Consider the following 17,117-nt stretch of genomic DNA (forward strand, 5'->3'; position numbering starts at 1 on the left):
TTGCAGGTCATGCAATCTCGTAGCAACTACTTATCTCTGCTGTTATAGTGCGGACGCAGCTATAGACGATACCTAAACAAATGAGTTTGGCTGTATTCCAAAAAAACCCACAAAACCCTATTTATGGACCCTGAAATTGTAATCTCATATAATTTTCACATATCATGAAGTAGTCATCTTTTGATTTATTTCAAAATGTAAAAATCATTAGCTCATGGGCTGTACAAAAACAGGCATTTGGCTGAATTTGGCCTGCAGGCTGAAGTTTACCAACCTCAGGAGAGATCAGTAAACCAACAAGAATATAGCAGAAGGGGTAAGCACTGTGAAACATTGGGACAGTGGGATTGTGCTGGGTGGATGGGGGTCACTTTAGATGGCTTGGTCAGGGATGGCCTCTCCAAGGTGACTTTGCCTGGGCCAGACTTGAGTGACAAGGAGAGACACTGCATATGAAACTACAGTGATTGAGAAAGTCGGGTAAAGGAACAGAAGGATGCTATAGGGTAGCTGTGGAGTTATGAGCCAGAGAAGGAGGAGCAAGGGCTGATGTCAGAGGGATGCAGCGTCTGGGGTTCTGAAGGTCAAGACAAGAAGTTATATTTCACCTGCAGTAGGAAGCCAGTCAAAAGCTTTAGGCAGAGAGAAGCAATATAGCCTGATGTATATTTGAAAATGATCATCCTGGCTCTTGTGTTGGGAAAATGGCCTTCTAGAGGGGCAAGAACGTGGCCAGCAGGACTAGTGACTGGTAAGGAGGCTCCTGAGTGAGTCAGGCAGGTGTGGAAGGTGGCTTGGGCTCCGGGGTCAGCAGTGGAAATGGAGAGAAGTGGTTGGATTGAAGCTCTGTCTTAGAGCTACACCAGGTCTCAGTATGTCCAAAGTTGGGTGGCAAGGATTTAAAGAAAAAACTTCCAAAGGACATCTGGACTGGAGAGCTGTGCATTGACGTCAGTAGGACCTTGTGTCACTTTCTTCCCTGCCCGGTTTTTCCTTTCCAGTTATACTTGGGTCAGAACTGGGGATGACAAACTTGGGGCATGGCAGGGGGATACATATCAAGCTGAAGTGAGACTTGGCCATTTCAAGTCCAAAATTAGCTACAGGACCAGTAGTGATGGGCAGAGAGGGTTAAATCAACAATGATGGTCCCTTCATGAAAGACCTTCGAGAATTTTCCTACACTTCTCTCTTGGCAGCCAGGTACCAGAATTTGTGATCCTACTTGAATGTGACAAGGTATTTTATTTGGATAGCGGTCCCTAAATCAGCACCCCACGGTGAAGTGGAGTCTCTGAATGGGATTTCCCAAGGATTTAGCTTGAGTGGAGCCAGTGCCCATCCTGGCATTTGAAGATCCTAAGCATTGGATGGATGGATGTGTAGAGCACACACATTTCAGTAGGATGTCAAAATGGACCCAGATAGCTAGAGGGTGTGTTGGCAGATCGGTGGCCATGATACGTGCTTAAAGATCAGGGGAGAGTCCTCGAGGCCCCCGGTCAAGCAGCAGAAGCCCCTCTATTACCTACATCAGGTAAGGCCAGGCACTGCTCACTGAAACCAGCACAACGAGGTCACCGTGAATCTGAGAAATTACTTTGTTAGGAGGCTGACTGAGTAAAAGGCCTGAAGCCGCAGGTGTGGAGGAATTCCTTGTCCTCAAGTCAGATTCCCCGTAAACAAAGGATGCTTAAGCCCACATTCTAGGAAAGGATTTAGTCATTGGAAAGTAAGTTGAAAAACAGCCCCAGGATCTGAAAAATAAAGCACAACGATTTGCTTGTGGATTTTAAGGTTACTCTGTAATTTCTATTTGCTGATTTATCCATTCCATGGGCTTGCACAGCCTGACTCACTCAAAATCAAGGCTGACATAAAAATCCCTGTGGCCTAAAGAAGGCAGTTGAAACAAACAAACAAAACATGGGCTGAATGTCCACTCCGTTCCAGGGGCTACTTTTGGGAATCCCTTGATACAGGCAAGTGGGTAGCAGACATTGTTTCACGCAGTGCTGATGGCGACCCTGTGAGGTAAAGGGCATTATTCCCCATTTGGAGATGATGTAACTGAGGTCCAAGGAGGCTAAGTTGTTCAAGGTCACGTGCCTAGTAAAGAGTAAGGCAGAGACTTAATTCGGGTCGTGTCTGTCTCCAAAGCCTGAGCTTATAACCGTTCTGCCAGTGTATCTCACCAAACCACCCAGAGCATCATGGACCTCCACAGGTTGGGAATAGAAAGCATGAGCAGAGCTGTTCTGTAGAACTTGCTGGGATGATGGAAATGATCTGTTGAGTACATCTGTGCTGTCTAGTATGGCAGCCACTAGCCACCTGTGGCCACTGAGCACTTGACATGTGGCGAGTGCAACTGAGGGGCTTTGAAATTATTTAGAATGAAAGTTGAATGGCCATCCATGGCTAGTGGCAACTGTATTTGACAGCACAGGCCTAGAGAGCATCAAGTTTGAGAGATGAAGACCCAGTCTTCAATGTGCCAGGCACAGCCCTCAGAACTTCTGCACCCGTTAGATCATTTAATCCTCTCAGTGAGCCTATGAGATTGGCATTGTTATGGTGCCCCCCACTTAAGGCACAGAGAACCTGATTTATTTGTCCAGAATCACAGGCTGCTAAGTGGTGATGCCAGGATTGAGTCCCAGGATTCCAGAGCTAGTACTCTGATCCATGACACCCTAGTAGCTTTATACCATGTGTGCAATGCCTCTTACCCATTACGCTGTGCCACCCCAAGGAACTAGGAATGTGATGAAGGCCATGGACGGTAAAATAGAGGCTGCCATGAGTCACAACAAGGGAGCCTAGGGAAGGCTTCCCTGAGGAGTAGCATTTTCTCTGAGTGTTGAAGGCTGAGGAGGAATTGGCCAGGCAAAAGAAGGGGATGGGGTAGGGGGAGTCCTAGGCAGAGGGAACACGTTTGAAGGCTGGGAGGTGAGAAAGAACATAGTGTATTCCTGGAAGTGAAAGTTGATCAGAATGACTGGAGTGGAAGGAGGAAGGAAGTGAGTGTCAAGGGTCAAGGTCAGAGAAATTGGCAGAGGCCAGAGCACACAGAGTGTGGTAGAATTCTGAATGTTTTCTCCAAGGATTTGAATGTTGTTCCAAAATGTTTAATATGCATACATATTATACATTACATACATATACACAAACTAAGTTTCACTTATACTTCTATGTGGAAAGTAGAGGGGATACGACCAAGTGTGGATCAGGAGAAGATGGTTCACTTCCTCAATAAATCATCATTCTCAAGTTCTTACTTTGGAATCCTATAGGAGCAGCAGGGGCATTTTATACACATCTATTAGTTTATACTTTCACCGTAATTTCCCATCCCTTGGATCTTCACAAGCACCCCAAGACAAAGCTAGAGATTTTTTTAATCTCCATTTAATCTCCTCGATTCTCAGAGGAAGGAACTGACTTGCCCGAAGTCCCAGCTGGTTAGTGGCAGAGCTGAGGCTAGAATCCTCATTGCCTGCATCTCTTCTAAGAGATCCAGTCCAGGAAAGTGGGCTTGCAAGGCCCTCAGCTCTGGCCTGAGCCTCTGCTCAGCCCTCTCCTCCCTGAGGAAGTGAAGCAAAGGGACCCTTACCTTTCGGATGCCGTCGTGCTTCATTTCGATCACATGGAGGGTGTAGTTGGTCCGGCGTCCTTTCTCATTAAATTGCACGTTTCCTGTCAAGCCTTCAAACCGCACCTGGAAAAGAAAGCCAGGTGGTGACCAGTGAACCCTGAAGTTGCGCTTCATGTTTGTTCATTGGTTTGCTTTTTCTGCTGAAGTGAAAGTCCAGAACCTGAGGAAGTTACATGGGATGAGGTCTTGGAGTAGCATCAGTACTAAACACCTCTCTACTCCTTTGCCTGTAGCAGTCATCACTGTTAGAGTACAGTGCTCTTGCCTACTAGACTGAAATTCATTCTGAAAACTTTTTCACCCATTGCTTTAGGCAAACAGTAACAGTGGATCAGAGTAGATCCTAATAGGAAATCTCTGTGCCATCCTCAGTCAAACACCCCCATCAGGACTACCACTGTGAGAAAGACTGCTCCTCAGGTGCACACCTTCAGATGTAGAAAGTGAAGGAGACCTGCAAAGGAAGAGACTGGTGTGCCATCCCTGGTGAGTCAGGAGAAGACCCAGGACCAGGAGCTGGCCTTGTGATGCCTTGGGCTGTGCCTCAATATGGCTTCTCAGTTCCTTTGTGAGTCCAGGGATTACAGTACTTGGGAGCCTAAAGACCTAGAATTGGGAGACCTGGATTTTACCCCAGCTTTCCTTTGAACAGCCAAGTGACTTTGGGCAATTTGCCTCTCTAAGTCTCAAACTTCCTGCCCCATCTACCTTAAATGACACAGCAAATGTGAAAGTGCTGTGCAAACTTTAAAGCACCTGAGGAGATTCTTTGTAAGACCAGAGCCTTTCAGCAGGTCTCAGCTGGTGGAATCAAGATGCGTATTGGAAGCCCCCAAATAGGCTGCATGGAACTTCTCCACAAACGAGACAGATTAAACTTCCATGGCTTCCTATCTCCAAGTTCACTTTAAAGGCCAAGTAGTCAGCATGGGGAATCCAAGGCTTTTGGAACCAAGCCTGCTGCTCTGGAGGTGACCAATAAAATGTATCCACCCTCGAACTGGGGATGAGTCTAGCTGTGTACCATCAGCTTGAGTATAAGAAATCACATTCTCCAGTGATGATCCACCATGTGTCCTCAGATCAGTCTGGCCTAAGGCCAGTGAGATGAGCCTGTGCCTGTAACCAGTATGAACCCGGCCCTTTAACCCAGCATTATTTATTTCCCCCTTCTTCAGGGAGCTTAAAAGGAAGCCTCACAGGGTGTTACCATTTTCTGACAGTGAATGACCAGTCCCTCTGCCTTCAGAATACAAGAATAGCTGGTGTGTGTGTGTATTTGAGATGTGGGGGTGGGAGGGAGAAAGAGAGAAAGAAGAAAGGAAGGAAGGAAAGAAAGAAAGAAGGAAGGAAGGAAGGAAGAAAGGAAGAAGGAAAGAAAGAAAGAAAATGTGTGTGTGTATATGTCTCCTCTCAGGCTGACCCTCCCATCACCTCCTGGTTTGAAGTCTCAGTGGGGAGGTTACAACAGGCCCACAGCACTGAACAAATTATATAACAAGCTCTTCACTCTCTGAGATGAAATCTGGAGAAATTCTTGCTCTGGAAAAGTCTGGGCTGGTTTTGCTTTTCAAGGAGGAAGCAAAGTACCAATCCTGCTACAAAGAATAAGAAGAGAGCAATTCAAATCCATCAGAAGCTTCACCTTCTCACCTTGGTCGTCTCTTGCCCATCTTTAGCTTCCCATTCATTGCTGTGTACCAACTTATGTGACTCATTTGGAAAAACAGACTGGGATAGATGTGCAGATGGTTTGCAGAAACAGAAAGAAGTGTCATTAATGACTCAAATGGGCATCTATTTTTGGTGCTGGTATCAAGTGTCATACTAATTATCATTATGTCATATTCATACAGCAAATTGCATAATGTCTCTATGACTCAGTTTCCTCATTTGTTTTATGAGACCCATTAGGTTTAATTATGTCTTAAGGTTGGTTTACAGATTAAATGAGATATTTTTTGATCAATGCTTGCCCCATGGTGAGTATTCAACAAAGGCCAGCTATTATTTTTATTATTACAAATTGTGTTATTAATACTACCAGCATTTTACAAGTGTTTATGAAGCATTTTCACACATATTACTTCATCTCCATTCATAGCAGCCCCCTGATATAGGTCAGTTAGAGAGAGATTAGGATCTTCACTTTCATGAGAGAAACCTAAACTCTGGAAGTAAAGTGATTTGCTCAAGACTTAGGACTTACAAGTGTCCAAGGCAGGCCTGAAATCCAGAGCTTCTGACATATTCTGGTTTCTTCACTTAATATACCAAGTGGCCTCTCAAACAGAGGACAGTGCTACTGTCCTAGGCTCTGAGGGGTGACACAGAGATGTATAGAGCATGTGTTCTCCAGGCCTACTACTGCTCTCCTCTATTCCAGTTGGGCCTTCCCCAGGCTGCACTCTGTTAATTCCTCACTATGTGGCCATGGACAAGTCACTGTGCCTGTCTGTTGTTGGTTTCCTCCTCAAAGAACTGAAGTGCTTAGCATATTGTCTGGGACATAAATGTTCAATGAATAGTGTCTGTTATCTAAGTGATGGTGATGGTGATGATGATGTTGCAGGTAATGATTACTACTACTACTGTGCTGTGTACAGTGGGTACGCAGTGTGGCAAAGAAGAAGATTTAACGTGGAAGCCTTGGGTCTGATACGCTGTGGTCTCACGGCGGGGGATTCTTTCAGCAGAAACGAGGGTCTTTTCACTGTCATTTTTACATGTCTTTCTCAGTTTCCAAAAAAATCAGCAGCAGGAAAGTTTTGTGACCCGAGGGCCCCTTGTGTTGCCACAATGTTTTCACAAGATGCTGCTTATTCGATGTTCCCAGAAACCCAGTGAGTAGCAAAAGCAGAGGTTATTTTGCTGATGTTATAGATAGGATTACTGAGACTCAGAGCTACGGCACTTGGGTTCAGGATTCACAGTACATCAGGAGAGGCCCGGAGCAGCTGAAGGCTCTGACCGTCTAGTTGGAGAAGCCAAGACTTACACATCCTGAGATAAATTAGAGTGGGAAAGAAGACGTGCCGGAATTACTGTTCCATGATGGCAGAGCAAGGAGAGGTCAAGAGAATGGACTAGCCCCAAACCATGTATGAGGGCAGTCTGGACTCATAGTCAGAGGAATAAGCTTCTCAGAAATATATGCTATGGGCACATCTGGAAACTGCCGTCCTATCCATCAGGACTGAGCCCCTGAGCCCTCATTCCCCACTCCCACCCCCTACCCCCATGCTGGGGTGACAGGGATCAGACTGAGGGAAACCTGGAGTTTCCCCTTAGCTCCTGCCTCCTGGACCTCCCAGCACTGTCCTGGCACCTGCTGACTCCCCCCGTGAAAGATGGAGAATTCACCTTGGATTTCCTGTGAATGGTATTGGTTGCCAGCCCAGAGTCTGCCACCCATGAGATGCTGAAGCATAGATTTTCTTTCTTGCTTGGTGCCCGCCGTTTGCTGGTTAGTGTTTCTACTACTTGAGCCATCGACCCTGATGACTCCTCCAACCCCATCCCCGGGGCGGGGGGGGGTGGGGGGCAGCGAAGATGCTCTGGGCCCGAGGCTTCTTCAGCCTTTTCGTGGCTGCCGTGAGGTGGATCTGTTCTCTTGGCCTCTCCTCCTGCATGCTCACTGGGTGTGGGAAGTCAGAGCCTGTGGGCTAGATCCCAGTAGACCGCATTCTGGTTATACTAGCCAAGTTAAGTCTCAGGACCCCTCTGAGCTTCCACCTGCCCACCTGAACAATGGGAAGAAGAATCCTGCTCTATCTCATGCAGTTGCCCTGAGGTTCAAAGAAGCTTGTATATTATCCCTTTTTTAAAAAATATATTTTTGAGCCTTGTGACAAGCCAGTGAGGGAGGCAATGCTAAGAGATGAGGAAATTAATGCCAGAAAAATGGAGCAATTAATCCAGGATCCCCCAGATAGCGCCTGGTGGAGTCATGGTGTGAACCCAGCTCTTCTCTTCCTACGCGCTAACAGCCAAGCACGATGCCCACAAGTCCTCATGTGTACCCTCACTCTAGCCTTCTGCTGGGTATCATTTACATCCTCACCCAGACCCTCCAAAACCCAAATCACTCTTTGTTCAAATTCACCCTTCCTTTAAGGCATGAATGACCATCCATCCCAGTTAGCTTGGGGTCGTTTCAGTTTACATGTCTTGTTCTGGGATAATTGGTAATAGCTCTCCCATTCACCCTTAAGTTTGGATGATAAATTATATGGTCACCGTATTTAAAGCCCCAGTTTCGTTCCTACGGGAAGCCTGGTAATGTCCAAATTCCTCAGTCCATGGCGTTCTTTTCTGACAGTCCATAGCACCACGAGCCTGGCTGTGTTATTCAGCCCTTAATCTATACCTTTGTGGCTATTATTTCTCAGGAGCTTGTCTTTCCTTCTACACTGGGTCTTGAGTCCCGAAAGGTATGGACTGTGTCTCACACCCCTATTGCCCAGCTCGCCCCAACCTCATCTAGCAATGTGCCACGTAAACCTTCACTTCCAATGTGCGTGGTCATTGGCTGACAGATTGCAAACACAAAGGCAAGAGGGCTGATCCTTATTTAGGGCAGCGATTCTTCGCCTGAGGTCCTTAGCTGGGCTTCTCAGAGTGTCTGTGGTCCACCTGACTCCTGGTCATGCAAAAATATACGTGTGTGCATTTTCTGGGAATAAGAGCACAAAGCTTTGTTTCCCATCATATCCTCAAAGGGCCTATGACCCCCCAAATGCTAACAGCCTGACTTGGGGAGCTGGATCTTTTCTGCCAGCCGGAAGCCAACTTATGGGCGCCCTCATGCCTCTTCCTTCCTGGAGTGCTGAGGAATTCCAGGATGTGGGCTCATTAATATTCTGAATGGCTCCTTGGATGTCAGGCAGGGAGCAGGCAGGCTGGTTGTCTTCACTCTGCCACCGGGGAAACTATAGTGGGGTGTGGGGGAGCAGGGGCATGTAGATATTACCCAAGGCCGTGTGCTGGTGCTGGCTGGGCCATGGCTTGTGTCTCACCTGCTGGGCTGGGCCTTCGAGGCTTCAGAGCAGAGCAGTTAATGGAGACAGGGTGAGGTAGCAAGGAGATGTGGGTTGGAGTCCCACTTTTATCACTAACTGTATAATCTTGGGAAATTAAAAAAATCTCTGTAGCTCAGTTTCTGCATTTATAAAGCGCAGTTAATAAAATCAGCTACCTCAGAGGGTTATATTGAGGATTCAGTGAGATCAAACATGTAAAATACGTTCAGAACCTTGTACGTAGTGAGCCCTGGACATATCATAGCTGGTGTTACCATTAGTTTTAGAATAACGTGCTAATTCCTTTTGGCCTAACTCACAGACATCCCAGCTCTACCACAAGCTGACCCACAGGTCCCTCCCCATGTGTGACCTGAAGGCCAGTGGGCAGGGCAGAAGAGACTCGAGCCCCCATCCTTGGATTCCAAGGACCAAATGTCATTGGGATTTACCCAATCTACTGTAGGTGCACACTGCTTCTTCCTAGGGCCATGGCTGTCTCAAGAGATGGGTCTTGAGGGTGAGATGGTTGGACAGTGGCCATGACTGTGTGTGTAAGGCCCTGAAGCTCAGTGCGTACAAGCAAAGGCCCCTGGGGCCACAGGACAGTTGTGGGACAGGAAGAAGAACCCTGGATGGGTGTCTGGTCCAGCCTGTGCTGCTAAGCTGCTGTGTGAGCCCGGCTGAGTCACTGCCTACTCTAGGTCAGCTGCTTCATCTATAATGTAAGGGAAAATGGGAGTCGTGATTTTTCAGGTCTCTTTCAGCAATACATGTTTGTGATTCTAGGTGATTAACAAAGATTTTAAAGTAATCAGTTTGAACAGCTGATTTTTAGATCAGAATGTTGGTTTTATTTTTGTGTCTGTTTTGTGCCTAGTTCTCCCTGCCCTACGTCCACACCCAACAGAGACTGAAGGGAGTTTCTTGAGGGCAGGTCTTGACTTCTCTTGTTGTCCCCAGAGCTTGGTCCCAGACCAGAGCACGTAGTAGGCTCTCAGGAGCAGCTGACTGGCACACACATGTCTTGACTCAAGACAGTATAGAGATTATTATGTTTTTGACTAAGGCAACTGCTTCCTCTCAACCCCACTGAAGGCAGAAGCAGAAGCCTGAGCATGTTACAACCAGAAAGACATGGGTTAGAGCATAAGAAAAAATAAATTAGATCCTTAGAGTTCTTAAGCCAGTTGAGACCCAAGAATTGTCTCTCTAACCGCCTCATTGTCGTGGATGAGGAAAGGGAAGGGTGTAGGAGATATGAATGAGTATTTCAAGGTCACCCAGAGACTCAAGGGCCCAGCGGGACCTGGACCCCAGCTCTCCTGATTCAGTGCCCTTCCTGTCACCCACGTCGTCTCCAGGCTTCATCACTGTCACGATGGCATCAGGATATCCTTCCAGGGATGCCCTTAAGATGGGAGAGGCAAGGGAGCTAGAAGGGTTGTGAGGCTGAGGGCAAGTCCGTGGGACCTTCTGAAACTAGTTTCACATTGCAAACAGAATCTGTCTCGACTGTGGGATCTGGAAGAGCATTTTAAATAAGCCAGAAGGCGGGCACAGCACCTTTGGCGATCATTCTGAAGCTGGTGGGTGTCTGCTCTTGCTGCCTAGCGATTCGGGGCCACCCTGCGCAGAGACGGGGAGGGCAGAAAGGGCTGCGGGTGGACCCATTCGCGTGTGGTCACAGGGCAGCTGCTTCACTTCATTCCAAAGGACAGAAGTATAATCCACATTCCATGTGCAGGCAGTTCATCCAAGCTGAAGAACAGCCTGTGATATTCCTGTCTTGTCTCTTTCTCCAGGTTGTGAAAATTGTTAGAGCTGTGCACGTGTGGTTGGAAAACAAATGGGAATAGTTGTACATTTTGCTCTACATTTCTGCCTCATTCAGAAACGCATCTCTCCTTCCCTGGGAGTCCAAATTCATCTTCTGTTGAATGGAGTCTTGAAAGTAGAGCTGGCCTTATCTAGGCAACTCTTGGATGGGGAGGGCAGGTCCTGAGAGGCATTTGTACCAAAATATCTTGCTGCTGCTGGCTTGCCACTGTGTCAGATACTTGGACATTCCTTTGCAGTGAGCACTGCCCTCTTTGCCCAGTCCCCTTTGGAAACACAGCCTCTCTCAGGAGGCACGAGAGGCATCCTGTGGTGCTATCCGTCAGGAGTTGGAGGACCACAGCCTGGGCTTGAGGTGCTTCTAGAAACTTCTAGAGACTTCTAGGAGTGCAGAGAGTGATAAAACTGGGCAAATGCCCAGAAACTTCTAAACCAGGAATGTGAAGTACATGGCTCATGTGTACGTCTGTCTCATCCTGCTTCCACAGCAGACGTATCACGAATTGAGTATTTATACTCCCCCCCTGTTGAGTCTGGATTCAGCCTCAGAATCCTCTGCATAGCCAGCTGACTGGAGGGGCCTGACCATTTTCTATCCCCATTCTTTACCTGTTGTTAAGCGCGAACAAAATTGATGATTGCAATGCTGAGAAGCAAGAAAATAGAATCAGAAGTCCTGAGAAACATTTTCAGGGTCCCAGCATGACATGTGCACAGAAAGCAAAGGTAATGAAGAAATCCAGAAAATCAGGGCAGGAGGGGGAGTCTCCAAGAGACTGCTAAAATGCTTCAGTTTCATCCTTGTATATCTCACGTCCCCTTGTCAAATACAGAATCACTGGCTTCCCCTTTTTAACATAAACGCTAAGCAGAAAATAGAGCTTTTGTGCTGTCAGGAATGACTATTCCATACTATTGCGTTTTTTTGTTTCGTTTTTCAAATTTCTGCGTGACCTTCCATGTACGCCAAGAGCCACAGACACAATGCAGCGGCAGTCCAAACTTAGGCGTGCTCTCCCTTTTCTTTTAAATAGCTACGTCCCACCTGAAACTGATGCTGAAATCCCCTGTGAGGCTCCCATAAGATGGGGCAGCCATTGCCAGCCTCACCTGCTGCAGAGCTCTCTGGATGTCGATGCCCTGGCCCCAGGGCACAGCTGGGTTAGCCAGGCAGTCCCCAGCATTCCCCCGGCGAGAGATATCGATTCTCTGCCTCCGCAGGCTCTGGAAAGCCTCAGCCATCACCTTCACCCCGTCGTAGGTGAGCGCAGAGGTGTACTAGTGGGAGGAACAGAGACAGTTAGGTGTCAGAGCTCGCTGACAGGGAGGCAGGTGGGAGCTGTATCTGGGAACGAGCTTCCCGGTGGTGAGGATGCCTGCAGTCGGCCAGGGATGGGGAGTGGGGGGAGGAGGGGAGCAGCCGTGAGCCGGGAAGTGCCTGCCTCTTAGATGGGGGCTGCCGCTCCACCTCTCTAGCCAATATTGCCCTCCTGGATTGTGAGTTCAGTATTACTGCAGGTTGCGATGTTAGAAGAGAACTTTAGAATTTTGTGTTCCATCTTGCCATTTGAAAATGTTGGTTCAACTGGAAAAAGAATGCATAGACTAAATACAACACATCTGTATCTGTCTGATACAGTCCATGGAAAACCACTTGGTGCTCTCTGTGGTATAGTCATCAGTTGGGGGCCAAGAGGAACAGTTTACTCCACCATCCCTGGTGACAGTAAAAGAATAATCCAAGAAGGGTCAACTCTAAATTATTTCCACATGTGGTTCACTCAAGTGGCAGGTTTACATTCTGCAAACTTTCCCCTTGTGCTGCTTCATGCTAACCCTCAATTTTATCCCCCTCTCGCCTAAAAGCGGGTGAAAATGTTGAAACAAAAGCGGGATAACAATCCAGAACAACATTTCCTGGCGCTGGAACTCATGTCTGTCCTCATTACTTTGTCCTCGATGTCTAGCATGTTCTCTGGCACATTCTGAGTTCACAGTAGAGTTGTAGAATGAACGTATATGTATTTTTCCAGTTCTTAACTTTGATTCTCTTGCTATTTTAAAAGTGTATACCTTATATTTTGTTATTTTTATAATCAGCTCCAATCTTTTGGAAATTGGGTGGGCTTTTCGCATATTAATGAATTAACTGCTGTGTGGTTTGCTCATTGCTTTAAAGCACATTTGTGATTTTTCTTGCTTAAGCTCATATTGAAATAAGTTTTTATTTCTGAATTGCTAACTCAGTTTGAGCAAAAGTGGGATGAGAAGCATCTCGCTTAAGTGGCCTGCCATTCGCAAAGAGAAATTGACAAGTGGCAAGAGAAAGTTGCCCAGGATCCACAGTTTGCCCTGGATAAACACATTTAGCCTCAGAATCCTTCTCAGCACAGTGTTTCACACAGCCATTGCCGAACTGTTGGATTTGATGTGGGAAAGAAAAATTATCCCCTATCCTTATTCTAAGCCATTATCAAATAGCAAACAATATAGATGTTGGCTGCAGGATTTAAAGCTGCCTTGCTGGGGAGTGAGAGACAGGTAGTCTGCGTGATAATAGGTAGTAGACTCTCTGAGAAGGAGATGTGCTGGTTATTGCTTAGTTAAATTTCCTTGATTTTTAGCTAGGTATGTGGCTGATTAGAAAAAGGGCCAGCTCCCTGCACAAATCTAGGCGGCTCAATCCATGAAGAAATAAATGCATCCCCCTGGAGCTGTGCAACATGGTGGTCCTGCCCAGAGTAGAGACATCATTTTCCAGCTTCCCCCGTAGGTAGCCGGGGTGGGTTTCTAAGATGTGGCCAATAGCATGTAAAGGGAAGATCTGTGTGTGACTTCTGGAAAGACTTCTTATAGGAAGCAGTTTGGGTTTTTATTTTCCTTTTCCCTTCCTGCTGGGTAGAATAGTGAGGTAATTGTTGGAGCCTCTGCAGCCATTTGGGGCTATAAGGTAGCAGCCATATGCTGAGGATAGCAGAACAAGAAGATAGAACAAGCCTCAGTGTTTGATGATTGTGAAGCCATTACACAAGCCCTGGGTTGCTGACTCCTGAATTCTGTTTATATGAAAGAAAATCAAAATATTTAGCTTGTTAAAACCATTGTCATTCTGGATTGTCCATACCCTCAGTCTTTACGGATACACTTTTTAACTTGTTCCTCTTAGGAAGTCTGTCCTTATCGAAAGGCTAACACTATCTAGGAATCTAGGGCAGGCACAGGGACCAGGTTGGTCCTTTGCTGCCTGCCGCCCATCCTCTTACCTTAGGTCTCTTCCAGTCCACCCGGGTGTGGTCCCGAGCATCACTGTTTTTCCACTGCTGCATGATCCTGGCCGGGATGGTGTCTGTGTAGTTCACCAACTGGAAACCTGTTACGTTTGCTCCACTCTCCTTGAATTTGTTTAAGTCAATGTCCATGAAACCCTGGGTGGAGAGGAAGGGAAAGAAGTCAGAATATGTTGCCTGGGTCCATCCATTTAACCATGTTACAGAATCACAGCCTTTTCCACCCAGTTCCTACTTAAGGTGAAACCGACTTAATGGAGAGACAGTTGTGTCTCCCTCCCTTCTGAATTCTGTTGTCACTTAGTTTGTGCACAGAGTTAGCACAGTGGTTAAGAGCCCTTGCTCAGGAGCCAGCCATGCCTGGGTTGAAGGTTGGGCTCTGCTGCTCCCAGCTGTGAGTTACTACCTTGGACCAAGTTCCCTGATGTTTTCTCGTACGAATAATGGAGGTTAGGAGGCGGGGGAGAAAAAGCAGTGCGATGATCCACGTGATCAGTAAATGGTGGCTGAGATTACTGTGACGACACAGATATGCAATAGAATGAAAAACAAAAGAGGGGGAGGTTTTTCCTCTACCATCACCGCTCTCCACCCTTGTGAGAGGAGAGGAATCTGAAGTCCGTTGGGGGCAGGCGCCTGAGGGCTCCCCAGTGTCACCAGAGTGTCTAGAAGAGGCTGCATGCTGATTACCCCTCCCCCTGTGCTCTTTCCTGGGCCGCAGCCGAGGTCTTCTTTAGCCAGTGAGTCCTGATCAGTTTTCATATCTGCAAAGCATTTTTTATTGGGAAAAACTTTCCTCCCCATTTGGTAAAGTTCATTGAAACTCAGGAAGCCTTCAATTTAGAAAGGAAACCTTGTATTTCTATAATATATTCCATAGTGTACAATACTTCCAGATCTACGGCCGCATTTCACTTTATGGCTTTATAAGGTAGAAATTATATGTTTATTTGTCAGATAAAGAAATTGAGACCAGAGTGGGAGAATCGTCTTCACAGAGTCATTCATTGATTTAGTAGCAGAGAGGGGACCAGAACTGAGGTCTTCTGTAGGTCTTCGCTCACTTGCTCACTTGTCATTCAACGAACATATCTGAGAACCTGCAGTGTACTCTTCTAATAGTGAGAGAAACAACTTCCTTCTCTTACAAAGCTTACTTTCTAGTGGGAAACAGAGACCATAAACAAACAAACTGTTAGGTATAAAATAAGCTACAAGGATATATTGTACAACACGGGGAACAGAGCAAATATTTTATAAGACCTATAAATGGAGTATAACCTTTAAAAGTTGTGAATCACTGTATTGTACACCTATAACATGGAGTATTATACATCAACTATACTTCAGTTAAAGAAAAGTAAATATGTAGCACAGCGTCTAGAGCACAGTCCAGCAGAGTACACTCTGCTACAGCTATGAGTCCTCTGAAGGAAGATGAAGTGGGGAAGGAGGTTGGGGAGGGGAGGGCAGTACCATGCCCTGGAGTCACGATCCGTTTGAGCCTCCCTGAGATGGTGGTGTCAGCACAGGGACCTGAGTGAAGTGAAGCCGTGTGAGTGAGCTCTGGGGAAATCTGGGGGAGAGCATTCTGGCTCAGAGGTCGGAGGATGTTTGGCATGTTCCAGAAAACGTTAGAAGGCTGGTGTGACTGTAGCACGGTGAGTGAGTGAGAGAGAGGGCGGGAAATGCAGTCGGCAGCCCAGGGCTGGATCACATAAAGCGTTGTGATCCCCTGGGTTTCTTTTTAAGGTATAATTGGCGGCCCACTGCAGGAGCTTGAGCAGGGATCATAAAGTCATTGCTGTCTGAGCTCCACAGCTTGGAGAAACTGCCAGACCCCTGGGGGTGAAATGGGGGAACGAGCAGGGGAAGCAGTTTGGTGGATTGAGGTTGGGGAGAGCCAAGGACTGGCAGCTGAGAGCCCGGAGCGCTGGCCCCAGCTCTGCCCGGGTCTCTTCATTTCTCACTGACTTGATCCAGTTTCCTTACCTAAAAGATCTAGTCATCAGTGACTTCATGACTCAAAGACATCCCACCCGCCCCATGCCTCTAAAGTTCTGCGGTTCTTTATTATTTCTATTTTATAAACACACAAAGCTCAGTTCCGCCCCGAGCCCTTGCCTAGCTGTTCTCTCTGCCTGGAAGTGAGCTTTCCCTGGCTGACTCCTGCCCGTATTTTTGGATCTCAGCTAAAATGCACTGTCTTCAGACAGCTCTTTCCTGACCCCTTATGTAAGATTCAATTCTTGCCCTGTGGTGGATGCTATTGATGCCCTGCTGATTTCCACTCCCCCAGCCCTTAGACACTGATATTCCGCTTTATATACTAACTACAAATACCTATTACTTCACCTGCGTGCAGGGTAAGCCAGACGTATCGGGGATTTCATTCACCCAGAGCAGCTCTCAACCATTGACAGATGGGGAGTTCGTAGATAAATACTCCAGAATCCTCTTCCCTGGGTGGGGTGACCCTGAGGCATGCTCTACACCCAGGTCTAGAGCTTCCCTAAAGGATGGAGCTCCGTAGCCCCGAGGGGTAACTGTCTTGGTTATGCACTTTTATCATGATGCCTGCTGTCCCTTCCCTACTTCACATCCCTGATTCCCTGCTGTTGTTTCTTGGATTCACATCCAAAGAAGCTGCTTGTACTTGAATTGCTGTCTTAAGACCTATTTCTAGTAGAACCCAGTCAAGTCACCCCCAACACCCAGCCCAGTCAGTTCCTTCTCAGTGTTCTGTTTATCCCCATTTGAGATGATCTCGTTTGCTCATTTATTCCCTTGTCCTCTCTCCTTGGGTTGGAATGTCAGCTCCATGAGGGCAGGGACCTTTTCTGTCTTGTTCACGGATGTATACTAGAACCTAGCACCTAGAACAATGCCTGGCACAGAGTAGGTGCTCAATACATATTTGTTGGGTGAATGAATAAATGCCAAAGGCTTTCCTCAAGCAAGAATGCTTATTAGCTAAGGGGAAGTGTGATCACCAGGCAGTAAATGCCGGTGGATGATTTTAATTGTTTGAAAAGAGAAGCTCATGTTGGAAATATATTTTATGATTAACTTTTCCCATAGCTACAGTTTACAGACATTCACAGGGGTCTACTGAATTGCACAGTTTCTAGCAAGCTTTTAGTACAGATGAAATCAGAATTAGGTTCTCGTACCCAATAGGCATTCAAAGACTTTCTACTACCTAAGAGTACAACCATCCTACCCCTGGTTAAAAGCTAATGCACAGTTGAGAGACTTCCCATAATTTTTAGAGATCTTAAAAAGAACATCTTGTTCATAAAGTAACTATTG

General features: G+C 46.8%; 1 protein-coding gene across 5 annotated transcripts in view; it reads right to left on the minus strand.

Annotated features, from left to right (window-relative positions):
- The window catches only part of GRIA1 (glutamate ionotropic receptor AMPA type subunit 1), a 306,659-nt gene that overhangs the window by 103,691 nt on the left and 185,851 nt on the right, over positions 1–17,117 (minus strand). For 4 of the 5 annotated variants that reach the window (XM_049707791.1, XM_004281007.3, XM_004281006.2 and 1 more), the window contains exons 6-8: positions 13,782–13,943; positions 11,629–11,796; positions 3,617–3,721 (exon numbers count right to left, since the gene is read on the minus strand). In XM_049707791.1, coding sequence (XP_049563748.1) covers positions 3,617–3,721; positions 11,629–11,796; positions 13,782–13,943 — 435 coding nt within the window. The remainder of the gene's footprint in view (positions 1–3,616; positions 3,722–11,628; positions 11,797–13,781; positions 13,944–17,117) is intronic. The other variant, XM_049707790.1, reaches the window with a different exon arrangement.

Source organism: Orcinus orca, chromosome 3 (genome assembly GCF_937001465.1).
Source record: "Orcinus orca chromosome 3, mOrcOrc1.1, whole genome shotgun sequence".
NCBI lineage: Eukaryota > Metazoa > Chordata > Mammalia > Artiodactyla > Delphinidae > Orcinus > Orcinus orca.